The sequence below is a fragment of the Podarcis filfolensis genome (assembly GCF_964270895.1).
Source record: "Podarcis filfolensis genome assembly, chromosome: 2".
NCBI classification, from domain to species: domain Eukaryota; kingdom Metazoa; phylum Chordata; class Lepidosauria; order Squamata; family Lacertidae; genus Podarcis; species Podarcis filfolensis.
The window spans coordinates 113558667-113571491 of record NC_139605.1 but is presented as its reverse complement, the minus strand read 5'-3'; the positions used below and the strand labels follow the sequence as shown (position 1 = coordinate 113571491).

Below are 12825 nucleotides of genomic sequence, written 5' to 3'. Positions count from 1 at the left end.
GTTCATTATCCCGTCAATGGCCAGTTACCCACAATCCACCAAACTATCGAGAGTGACCAAAGAGCTGAAATACACAAACTACTTCTCTATGAAGTTGCCTTGCCAACCAAGGTTGGTATTCTCTAAACACTCTCTTTCCAGGGTTCCAAGCCATAGCTGGAGAATGAATTTGGGACTGTTTTGCATGCAGAGCCTATGTTTGACTAGTGAGCTACAACTGTTGCCCACTGGGTTCCTCAGTGCCTTCCGCTGACTTCATTTATATATGGGCTATATAATTTGGGTCACTGGAGATGGGAAGAAGTGGCTCCTGCCACTGGGCCAACTAACATTCCTGAACCCAAATGGCTACTTGCATAAAAGATAACTGTAGCCCCTCCTTTCTGATTTGTTTTCCATTAGTGCTGCACCCATCTGGGGGGAGGGAATGGCAGAACTAGGAATCTCTAAGTAAAGCACATCTTGCGAAAAGAATTCGTTAACCAGTTTTATTATGAAATTGCATCCAGTTCCCTTCCCTCCCGCCCCCTGGAAAAAAGTTTAAATTTTATTACTTGGGATTATGCTGCGAGGTAGATAGACCCAAGCTAAGAGATGAAGACATCCCTGTGTTTTTGAGTGAGGATTCGAACCCAGCTTCTCCATAGTCCAAATCCAGCAGCTGGCACAGTGCTCAAGGCTTTTCGCCAATCCTCAGTCACCGTTGTACTTGGGATTGATGACTGTGGTGGTGGCACTCCGGTATAGTGGATTGTTCACCTACAAAAGAGGCAAGTAGACAAAGTTGTATGCCTCTTACTTCCTGTTACAGAATTTGCTATCCCCAAACCAGGTGTGTGTCTCACACGCCTTGGGGGCTAAGCCTCCCATAGTTTTATATGCCTTGAAATAACACTGGGGGAGGGGTGAAGCTGTGGGTAGTGGAGTCTTTTAGTCAGGTTGACACTATCTAATAGTGGGGAATTGATTTGGGAAAAGGCCATGGCTGAGGTGGTAGAGCATCTGTTTTGCATCCAAAAGGTCACAGGTTTGATCTGCAGGTAGGGCGGCCAGAGACTTTCCCCTGAAACCCTGGAGAGTCTGCCAGTCAACACTTGACCACTGGGTTGGATGAACCAACATTACATCTTTTTTTCTTTTTTTTAAAGATATTTATTGAAGTTTTACAAAAACATAAATTTAAAAAGGTCATATAAAAAGAAAGAAATACAAAAAAAAATTAGAAAAATACATGAAAAAAAAGAATAAAAGCAAATCCATTTTTTGTAACCCTAACTCATTATCTTATTTCCTTGGCCTCCTCACACCTCCCCTTTTTGTATTCCCATTTAAGTAATCAAATCAGCAAATCCTTACCCTCTTTCGTTTATCTTAACATATTATAACTCTATATTTTCATCCATTATCAATTCAATTTTGCAATCTCTTGTTAACTTTGTTGCTAATGCCACTTATTTTCAATCCAACATCATGGATGAGCCAACATTACAAGGTAGCTTCCTACGGTGGGACACTTTATGTGGTTGAAAGGGGTTTCCATCATTTTCTGTTAACATTTTTTGGAACAACAATAAAATGCATCTAGGTTCATTACATGATGACCAGGTCCAGCTGCTGCTTTGGTCACAGCCTGAGCTAAGGTGGGTCTCAGCGACATGGATATACGCTGAATGAAGTTATGAACATGGTTGGGCGAAAAGTTGGGTCTCAACTTTGAAGAAGTTGACGTCTGCTCATCTAAACAGTAGTCAAGGAAGCGGGGAGGTTAAAAATCGGACTCGTCACATGTGCCTAACTTGCCCCTTTCTGCATAGAGCGTTTAGCCTTCCAGCTTTGGGCTTGCTGTAAATACTCCACTGTTGTGGCCCCACCATCCCTTTTACAGAATGAACGTAACTTCTGTTCCAGGAAACAGCAGCCCAGTCAGGGCTGAGAAATTCCCTGGCTGGGATAAGGAGCAGGTGGGATCAGAGTGAGGCTGACATGAACTAACTGCAGCCTTCAGGTAGGGAAGGAAGGAGCACTGACCTCGTTCCACTTGGCGTGCTTCCTCTCCTTTTCAAAACGCTTGAACTCCCTCCGGTCATAGATCTCCAAGACGATGCGATAGACTATTATGAGGAACAGCCCAGGTAACACCAGGCCCAGCACTGAGCTCAGTACCAGCTTGAATGTCTTCTTGGTTGTGTTACCTGGCAGTTTAGAAGAAAGGAGCTATGAGGATCTGCAGCTGAGTTCTGAGAAGCAAGTGCCCCTTCCTCATTTATTTATTGGACTTACTCCCTTCTCCTGCTACCGTCATGCACACATACTCTGCTAACAGTTATTGTAACAATAATAATCATTTATTATTTATATGCCGCCCATCTGTCTGGGTTGCCTCAACCACTCTGGGTGGCTCCCAACAGAATATTAAAAACATGATGAAACATCAAACATTAAGAACTTCCCTAAACAGGGTTGCCTTCAGATGTTTTCTAAAAGTCAGATAGTTGTTTATTTCCTTGACATCTCATGGGAGGGTGTTCCACAAGGCGGGTGCCACCACCAAGAAGGCCCTCTGCCTGGTTCCCTGTAACCACTTCTTGCAGTGAGGGAACTGCCAGAAGGCCCTCGGAGCTGAATCTCAGTGAATCTCAGTCCGAGCTGAACGATGGGGCTGGAGACGCTCCTTCAGGTATACAGGGCCGAAACAATTTGGGGCTTTAAAGGTCAGCACTTTGAATTGTGCCCGGAAACATACGGGAGCCAATGTAGGTCTTTCAGGACCAGTGTTATGTGGTCTCGGCGGCCACTCTCAGTGACCAGTCTGACAGCCTCATTCTGGATTAGTTGTAGTTTCCGAGTCACCTTCAAAGGTAGCCCCACGTGGAGCACATGGCAGTAGTCCAGTCAAGAGATAACCACAGCATGTACCACTCAGGTGGCAGAGGGCACAGGCCAGTAGGGTCTCAGCCGGCATACCAGATGGAGCTGGTAGACAGCTGCCCTGGACACAGAATTAACCTGCGCCTCCATGGACAGCTGTGAGTCACCCTTGGAAGGGGATCAACGGATGACATCAAGTCGCATACAGCCTGAGTTACAACTTAGGCTCCAGAAGAATCCGGTGCCACTGAAATTTCTGCCTGCTGTAGTTCAACATGCCTTCTGTCACAGATGTCAAAATAGTCTGGCCTTAAGAACACAAGAAGAGCCTTGTCACATCAGGCCAGAGACTCACCTAGTCCTGTTGTCACAGGGACCAACCCGATGCCCCTATGAGTTGCCCAGAAACAGGGCAACTTCCTGCAATAGCGCCTTCCTTCAACAAAGGCTTTCCTGCCCTTCTTTCCTGTGCCCACTTACCTTCTTTGCCATTCACCGTCAGCGTGATGGCGCCCTCCTTGTCCCTCACAATGAGGTAGATGAGGAGGCTGCCATCTTCTGCTTTGGTCTGGCACCATCTTTCATCAGTGGCGGAGGCCGGCACCACATTCACCGTCTGGTTGCAGGATGCGCTACAAGTCTCCCGCAGCAGCCCAGTTCCAAAGGCCCTGCACTCCGCACAATTCCTGCCAACACACAAGAGCAGCCGTGAGCATTTTTTGCCCGTGCTTCTAACTAAGGACACCCTTTCTACAATGGTCTGGAAAAGCGGGAGGAAGACACACTGGCAGTTGCAAGCTGTGCTCCATGCTCGGTTTGGCCATAGTTGCAGAGGCCACGTCAGAATCTCACCTGTGCTCCTCACAGGGTGTCTGGCAGTCAGCACAGCGGCTGCAGTGACTGTCAAACCAGCCAGCGTCACAATGGCATCTGTTGCAGGCACAATGCCCGTGACCGCTGCATACAACGCCCTCCTGTGTGCATCCACTGGTCTCCAGGCTGCACTGGCACGCACTGCCAGTATAGTTCTGATGGCACTCACAGTTGCCACATCTGCATTGCCCGTTGCCTACCGGTACAAAGAGAGATGTCTGTCGGCATTACAGAGTTCCTTCACAAACATCCCATTCCACCCACATCTATATATTTCTTATTCAGCAACCTTTCTGCCTTTTGAGATGCCAGTGGGCATTGGCTGCCCTCACACTTGGAGGTCCCCCTTTGTAAGCATGCAGGCTAGAAAGTTGCTCTTCTTAAATGAAATCATGAGAGTCTTCAAAAGCTGGATTCTGTGCTCAGTACTGTGCTTTTCCTGCATTGCAGTTTATAAACACACCCCTAAGAGTATTTGGACTCCTCCAGGGGACTGTTTGCTGAGCATTCACCTTGTTTGGTTTACACAAAACTTATTCCAAGGTTAGACTATGTTTGGTCTTAATTGAGCATTCATTCTGTTTTTGCTTGCAGGGCAAATGAACATTTCATCCTTATTAGCTGGTGTGTTAATCATTTCCTTATCTGCAAAAAGCCTTGCTTATTTTAAAAGGGGATTTGTTGCATGAAGTTGACAGAAGCACTTTAACCACCTTCAACTGCACAAATCTGAATTTCCAGTGTGTGCTTCAATCCCTCCTCTCCCCGCCCCCCCACCCCCCAAATACAGTGGTACCTCGGGTTAAGTACTTAATTCGTTCCGGAGGTCCGTACTTAACCTGAAACTGTTCTTAACCTGAAGCACCACTTTAGCTAATGGGGCCTCCTGCTGCTGCCGCGCCGCCGGAGCACGATTTCTGTTCTCATCCTGAAGCAAAGTTCTTAACCTGAAGCACTATTTCTGGGTTAGCGGAGTCTGTAACCTGAAGCGTATGTAACCCGAGGTACCACTGTACTGACAATTTGGAGGCAACATTAGGAGCCTGCTTTCCTCCTTAAAACCTATGGAAATACCCACTCGGGCTACAGTAAAGCCACCAGCATCCCCACTGGTGCCACTAATGACTGCGTTGCCCAACATCTGCCAGGTTAAAAGAAAACGGCGGCAGCCCTACCATTAGAAGGTTTTTACCTCCACAGAGCTGCCCGTTGTGCCTCTCGCAGCCAGCATCGTCACACTTGCAGAGGGGTCCGCTCGCCTGGGCATTGCACTGGCACTTCCCGCACACACACTGGCCCTTGCCACTGCACACTGGGCCCGTGTCGTTCGCATCCCGGCATGTGGCTTCTGCGTCCACCAGCTCCTCTGGCTTGCACTCACACAGCCGGCCGACATGGCCCTCCTGGCAGCTACAAGAGCAAAGACAGCACATGGGTCACAGTTGCTGAACCAGACTCATCAGGTCCACTGAGCCTGGTTTTTTCTCCTCCCAACCCAAGAAGCCCAGCAAATAGGCCTCTGCCCCACCAGCTTGCCTGCCCTCAGCCAGCCCCAACTGCCTGCCTTCTCTTTATTTTTCAAACAGTCCAGAAAGCTCTGTGGCTGCAGTGTTGCCTCTCTCTGGCCCTGGCTTCCCCTACCATTTGGGATTCCCTGTACCAGCGCGACAAAGGGCATCAGCCGCGACTGAATCCTAGCTGCCGTCTCGCCCTAAAGCAGCAACCCAAACGATCATGGGGTTTAGAGGAAATGCAGGGACGTTTGGGCCTTTTCTAATCCGGAGTGGAAAAGAAACAACTGATTTGGGGATAGTGGGGGAAATGGGACCGGGTCGGGTTTTCTAAAGTTATCAGTGGGGTAGATTGGAGACGGAGTAATCATTTTCCCCTTCAGTATATAATACTAGAATCCGGGGGCACAACTGGTAATAGATTCAGAAGAAAGGATTCATTTCCACAATATATAATTAAGGCTGCAATCTTAATCTCTGTTATCTAGGAGCATGTGTGTCTACACACATGGAGAGATGGGGGTCACGTTTCCTCAAACTTTTAATTAATTAATAATACCTGCAGATGCCACAGGTGAGGTTGCCACGGCCGCCAGAACAGTGAGGCGCATAGGGCTGCGTATCTCCGCACTGGCAGTCGCAGAGTGTCGCCACTTCTATATGCACCTCCTCACCCACTCCTAGAACTCGGAGCACCACCTTCTGGGGACCAGGCAGGCAGGCGGTGGCCTTTATCCGTACTGAGAATTCCACCTGTGGGAGGGGGAGCAACTGAGATAAGGAAAGAGCGACCGCCGCCATTGCCATCCATATTACTCTAAGCCAGGGGCGGAGAAGCTGTGGCCCTCCAGGTGCTGCTGAGCTTTCCCTGGCATCAGCCACCAGTCAGTAATAGGGCCAATGGTCGGAGAGGGGGGTGGAACATCTGGAGAGCCTTGGCTTCCCCTGCCCTGCTCCATGTCAATTAGTGGAAACAGAATAGGACCTGTAACTATAAAACCTGTTCTACACATCTCTACTGTTCCCTTCCTGTTCTAGATGCCTCTACTGTTCCTTCCTCCCTGTTCTAAACATCTTTACTGTTCCTCCCTACCTGTTCTAGATGCCTCTACTGTTCCTTCCTCCCTGTTCTAAACATCATTACTGCTCTCTCTCTCTCTCCCCCCCCCCCCCCCCGTTCTAGATGTCTCTGTTCCTTCCTCCCTGTTTTGCTCCAACTGAGCCAACCCTGATGCCTTGGAACAAATAGAAAGCACTGACTTAATAGGCCAGGAGTGGGGAGGGCTTTTCTGCCTGAGGGGCCACTCTCCCTTCTGGACAACCATCCAAGGACCACATGACAGTGGTGGCTAAAAATGGGCAGGTAACTATTACAAATTTTACCTTTCTACAGTAGGCTTGTTTCTCCACACACACACTATACTCCATACAGAGAAGCAAGAGGACTCGTCAGAGTTCAAGAACACTCAGGCTATAAAGGGGGTGTGGCCTTGGGGGAGTTCCAAGGGACACGTAGGCCTAGATTGGGTTCACCACCCCTGATCTAAGTGCTCACCTGCTGGTTGACGCGTACGCCTAGGCATTCCCCACCCTGCGTGCGCCCAGATGTTTCCGAGTCGCCACAGTGCGAGTCGTAAGCAATGGCGATGCCAGGAGCAAGGTCTGAAGAGTGCACCAAGTTCACGGTGGATGAGAGGCTCTGTGGGGAGACCGGCCATGAGAACGTGATCCTAGACTTTGGGCGAGTGTCTGTGTCTGCCTTCTGACACTGTAGCACCAGTTGCTGAGCTGAAGATCCAAAGATCCATGATTCACGCCCCAACCCAGTCATTTGCTGACTCTCGGCACTCGGGGTGGGATAATGCTGGACAACTTTACAGGGTTGTTGTAAATCATATTGGGGTAAGTAATGCACTTTGAACTTAATAGTATTCTAGCTCACTATTACATTCATAGTCTCTTCCAGGACTCATGAATCCTCAGACCAGTGGGTGATATCCAATACTAGTCATAGGAGTAGACCCATTGCAGCCAATAGACTTTCATCCATTTATTTCAGTGTCTCCTCTATGCATAATTTAAGCATTCGCAGTACACACCATACATCTGAAGAATACTGGGAACTGTAGTTTGTTAGGGGTGCTGGGAACTATAGCTCCGAGAGGCAAATTACAGTTCCCAGGATTCTGAGAGATAGTGTGTACGTTCCAAATGTGTCTACAGTCTTAGCTGGATGTTACCTAGCGTCCATCGCCAGCAGAGGGCAGAATCAGCAAATCTGGTACAGAACAGAACAGAAGTGCTTTCTTGTTCTATTCACTTGTAATAATAATAATAATAATAATAATAATAATAATAATAATAATAATAATAATTTATTATTTGTACCCCGCCCATCTGGCTGGGTTTCCCCAGCCACTCTGGGCGGCTTCCATAGAAACCAAAAATACACTAAAATATCATACATTAAAAACTTCCCTGAACAGGGCTGCCTTAAGATGTCTTCTGAATGTCAGGTAGTTATTTATCGCTTTGACATCTGATGGGAGGGTGTTCCACAGGGCGGGTGCCACTACCGAGAAGGCCCTCTGCCTGGTTCCCTGTAGCTTTGCTTCTCGCAATGAGGGAACCGCCAGAAGGCCCTCGGCGCTGGACCTCAGCGTCCGGGCAGAACGATGGGGGTGGAGACGCTCCTTCAGGTATACTGGGCCGAGGCCGTAAAAAGGACCCCTGGACGATTAAGTCTAGTCAACGGTGACTATGGGGTTGTGGTGCTCATCTCACTTTCAGGCCGAGGGAGCCGCCTTTTGTCCAGACAGCTTTCCGGGTCATGTGGCACCCGCCCTGTAGAACGCCCTCCCACCAGATGAGAAAAACAACTACCAGACACTTAGAAGACATCTGAAGGCAGCCCTGTTTAGGGAAGCTTTTAATGTTTAACAGACTACAGTGGTACCTCAGGTTACATACGCTTCAGGTTACAGACTCTGCTAACCCAGAAATATTACCTCGGGTTAAGAACTTTGCTTCAGAATGAGAACAGAAATTGCGCGGCGGCGGCATGGCAGCAGCGGGAGGCCCCATTAGCTAAAGTGGTGCTTCAGGTTAAGAACAGTTTCAGGTTAAGAACGGATCGCCGGAACGAATTAAGTACGTAACCAGAGGTGCCACTGTACTGTATTTTAATATTTTGTAGGAAGCCGCCCAGAGTGGCTGGGGAAACCCAGCCAGATGGGCGGGGTATAAATAATTTTTTAAATTTATTTATTTATTGATATTATTATTATTAATATTATTATTATTATCCGCTTCTGGGACAATGGAACACTGTGACAGAAACACCGTTTAGCTCGCCACAACAGCAGTACCTATTTATCTACTTACACTGGCATGCTTTATGAACTGCTAGGTTTGCAGGAGCTGGGACAGAGCAACGAGCTCACCCCGTCACGGGGATTCGAACTGCCAACCTTCTGATCGGCAAGCCCAAGAGGCTCAGTGGTTTAGACCACAGCGCCACCCACGTCCCTTATTCACTTGTATCCTGTTCTTGGCCAGAGAAGCTCTGAGAGACTTACAGCTGGCTTCCCATCCAGGCAGTTTGCAGTGCCACAGAAGGTGACTCATGGAACCTTTATCTGAGCAAAGTTCCAGCAGATTGCATGCGGTTCCCCAGCAGTCTTCATGCAGGCAGTCACCAGGTCCACCTTCGCTTAACTTCAGACATACTGTAGCATCAATGTGGACCCACAGGTGGCTCAAGGTAACTAAGCAAGCAAGCAAGCCAGGCCAGGAAGAATTGCGTTCAGGATCACTAGCTAATCTCCCCTAGATGAAAAGGTCTTCCTTGCCCTATATACAGTGTGGTGAGTTGGACTAGGATCTGGGAGACCAGGAATCAAAACCCAACACTGCCATGAAGCTCACTGGGTGAATCTGGGACTCTGGCTGTGTTCACAGCTATGCCAAATCATGGCTTAGCATGAACTCCCTCCTGGTTTGCTCCTCCCTGGTCAGTGTGATGTGTTAGCTAAGCCATGGTTTGGTTTTCCATGTTTCTCCTCAGTCACAAGGGTGTGTCCTGTTGGTTCAGGCCATGGCTAAGGTTGGAGAGACCTTAACCATGACCCCAGGTTTAGATAATACACTAAGCCAAACCTTGGCTTAGCTTCTATCCTAACACTGAACTAAAAGGTCCACTGAGGAGAAAAGTGTGTGCAAGTTCATCACTGGAAGCCAGAACGTTCAGGCAGTCACAGTAAGCCATACCTTGGCTTACCTTGAGGTGCAAACCAAACCACTTTCTCACAGCCTAGCCTACTTCACAGGGTTGTTGTGAGGATAAAATGGGGGGTTGGGAGAACTACGTACACCACCTTATAATAAATAAATATAAATAAAAATCTAGATGGGACATGCTTTTCATATTGAAAATGTGAACCTTCATTTGCTGCAACAGGCTAACATGGCTCCGGTGGTGGTGGTGTCCACCTTGAAAATATAATTACCATATTTTTCGCTCCATAAGACACACTTTTTTCTTCCTAAAAAGTAAGAGGAAATGTCTGTGCGTCTTATGGAGCGAATGCGTGGTCCCTGGAGCCGAATTGCCCAGGGGCGAAAAGCAGATCATGCTTGCTTTTTTTTGTTTTTTGAAAGAAGGAAGTGGGTATTGGAAGGAAGCAGCTGATCGGCAAGCAATTGGGGAGGGAGATAAGGGACACTTGAGATAAAGGAGGCTGCCTGGGAGGGCGGAGGTAAAAGCCCATGGATCCTCAGGATTTTTGCATTGGGTCACCCCAAATTCACCGTCAGATCACATAGCATGTCCATGGCTACAGCCTGCACCACAAAAATCATACATCCAGTGTTTCGTTCAGAATGTTTTCTTCTTCTTGTTTTCCTCCTCTAAAAACTAGGTGCGTCTTATGGTCGGGTGCGTCTTGTGGAGTGAAAAATACGGTAAATCACAGAATGTCCATTCCCCCTTTGGGCTTGGCTCTATTCCAGGGGGCTCCTGTGGGCCTGTTTTGCCCTCCCCAAGAGGCTCTGCCCCTTGCTACCCATACTCAGCCTCACACTGTAGGCGTCTGCGATGAGCTGCACCACGTTGCTGGAATCCTCCATCAGTTCCCCAACCACAGACTTGGGAATGAGCCTGCTCAGTTCCTGAGGGGAAAGGGAAAAGTCAGAGTGAGCGGCACACAAACACCCCTCAGGTTTCCCCTACTCCTCTGCCTTCCGGTGCAGCACTCACCTCATACATAGAAAGCCTGGGCCCAGTCACGGCAAATATGGCCTGGATGTTAGATTCAGACAGCACCTCGGCCAAGTGCGCAACTGAGGGGTAGTCCTGCAAAGAGACAAGAGAATGGGGTCACGTTCAAAGGAGTCTCCACTTACGATTTTCCTCTCTTCCCCCACTCTACATTTACCTCTCTTGCCGGAGGTGGAGGTTAGAATCTGGACGCCTTGACTCTCTGTACTTCAGATCAAAAAGATCTAAACCAAGAGTGGCTAACCTGTGTCCCATCAGATGTCAGGTGGACTACAACTCCCAGCTCCCAGGAGTGGTCATGTTGGCTGGAACCAATGGGAGTTGGGAGTTCAGTAACACCTAGAGGGCCACAGATTCCATAAACCTTGGTATAAATGCTGAAAAAATATACTGTATGAATTTATGTCATTAGCCACTTCAAATTATTTAAGCCAAGATCTTGACTTTCAGGCCGTTGGGACACTGGATGTGATCTTGTACAGAGTCAGACTGTTATATAATAATAATAAATAATTAATAATAATAATAATAGTAATTATACCCCGCCTATCTGGCTGGGTTTCCAGAGCCACTCTGAGCGGCTTCCACAAAGACCAAAAATACACTAAGATGTCACACATTAAAAACTTCCCTGAACAGGGCTGCCTTCAGATGTCTTCTGAATGTCAGGTAGTTATTTTTCTCTTTGACATCTGGTGGGAGGGCGTTCCACAGGGCGGGTGCCACTACCGAGAAGGCCCTCTGCCTGGTTCCCTGTAACTTGGCTTCTCGCTGGGAGGGAACTGCCAGAAGGCCCTCGGCGCTGGACCTCAGTGTCTGCGATGGAGGTGGAGACGCTCCTTCAGGTATACTGAACCGAGGCCGTTTAGGGCTTTAAAGGTCAGCACCAACACTTTGAATTGTGCTCGGAAACGTACTGGGAGCCAATGTAGGTCTTTCAAGACCGGTGTTATATGGTCTCGGCGGCCACCCCCAGTCACCAGTCTAGCTGCCGCATTCTGGATTAGTTGTAGTTTCCGAGTCACCTTCAAAGGTAGCCCCACGTAGAGTGCATTGCAGTAGTTCAAGCGGGAGATAACCAGAGCATGCACCACTCTGGCGAGACAGTCCGCAGGCAGATAGGGTCTCAGCCTACGTACCAGATGGAGCTGGTAAACAGCTGCCCTGGACACAGATTTGACCTGTGCCTCCATGGACAGCTGTGAGTCCAAAATGACTCCCAGGCTGCGCACCTGGTCCTTCAGGGGCACAGTTACCCCATTCAGGACCAGGGAATCCTCCACACCTGCCTGCCTCCTGTCCCCCAAAAACAGTACTTCTGTCTTGTCAGGATTCAACCTCAATCTGTTAGCCGCCATCCATCCTCCACAGCATGGGGGGTGGGGAGTGCATTGCAGTAGTCCAAGCAAGAGATAACTAGAGCATGCAACTACTCTGGCGAGACTGTGGGCAGGTAGGGTCTGTTGATCTGTCCACCTCAGTAGTGTCTACACTGACTGGCAGCAGCTCTCTGGGTTCAGACAAGCCCTACCTGGAGATGTCAGGGATTGAGCCTGAGACCTTCTGCCACTGAACTGTGGCCCATTTCAACTAAATTTTGGGTTTCCTGTGCTGCTAAGAACACCAGATTGTGTCTCTAATGGCTCCTAGCTCCTGCTTTGCAGGCTGAACGTCCCAGATCCAGCCCTTGGCACCTCCAATTGAAAGGGCCTTTGATGGTAGGCCTTGGAGAGCCTGAGCCAAGCAATGGAGCTAACTATGGGGCAGTTTCTAAATGGGCTTGGCCCAGTATACCTGAGGGACCGTCTACAGCCCCATCGTTCAGCCCCGACACTGAGGTTCAGCTCCGAGAGCCTTCTGGCAGTTCCCTCATTGCGAGAAGTGAGGTTACAGGGAACCAGGCAGAGGACCTTCTTGGTGGTGGCACCCGCCCTGTGGAATGCCCTCCCATGAAATGTCAAGTAAATAAACAACTATCTGAATTTTAGAAGACATCTGAAGGCAATCCTGTTTAGGGAAGTTCTTAAGTTTTGATGTTTTATCGTGTTTTTAATATTCTTTTGGTAACCATAATAATAAGAGGAGGAGGAGGAGGAGGAGGAGGAACAGAAGCCATTCCTCCCTACTCTAAATCACTAGCTGCCAACTTTATTCAAAGCGCACAAAACAGGGCATTCACAAGACTATTCTTCATGCTGAATAAGCCAGTTTGGAATTGTTCCACAACATTTACTCCCAATGTCCACACAAGATGTGATGTTACATAACACACCTGCCACCAAAAATTGCTCATAA

At 48.5% G+C, this 12825-nt stretch overlaps 1 protein-coding gene across 2 annotated transcripts in view; it reads right to left on the bottom strand.

Annotated features, from left to right (window-relative positions):
• Positions 1–474: 474 nt before the first annotated feature.
• ITGB7 (integrin subunit beta 7) overlaps positions 475–12825 on the bottom strand; it is a 50303-nt gene continuing 37952 nt past the window's right edge. For both annotated transcript variants that reach the window (XM_083599226.1, XM_083599227.1), the window contains 9 exons: positions 10510–10605; positions 10332–10421; positions 6808–6951; positions 5812–6005; positions 4934–5151; positions 3721–3937; positions 3349–3554; positions 2029–2192; positions 475–759 (listed from right to left, as the gene is read on the bottom strand). In XM_083599226.1, coding sequence (XP_083455352.1) covers positions 694–759; positions 2029–2192; positions 3349–3554; positions 3721–3937; positions 4934–5151; positions 5812–6005; positions 6808–6951; positions 10332–10421; positions 10510–10605 — 1395 coding nt within the window. In that variant the 3' untranslated portion in view covers positions 475–693. The remainder of the gene's footprint in view (positions 760–2028; positions 2193–3348; positions 3555–3720; positions 3938–4933; positions 5152–5811; positions 6006–6807; positions 6952–10331; positions 10422–10509; positions 10606–12825) is intronic.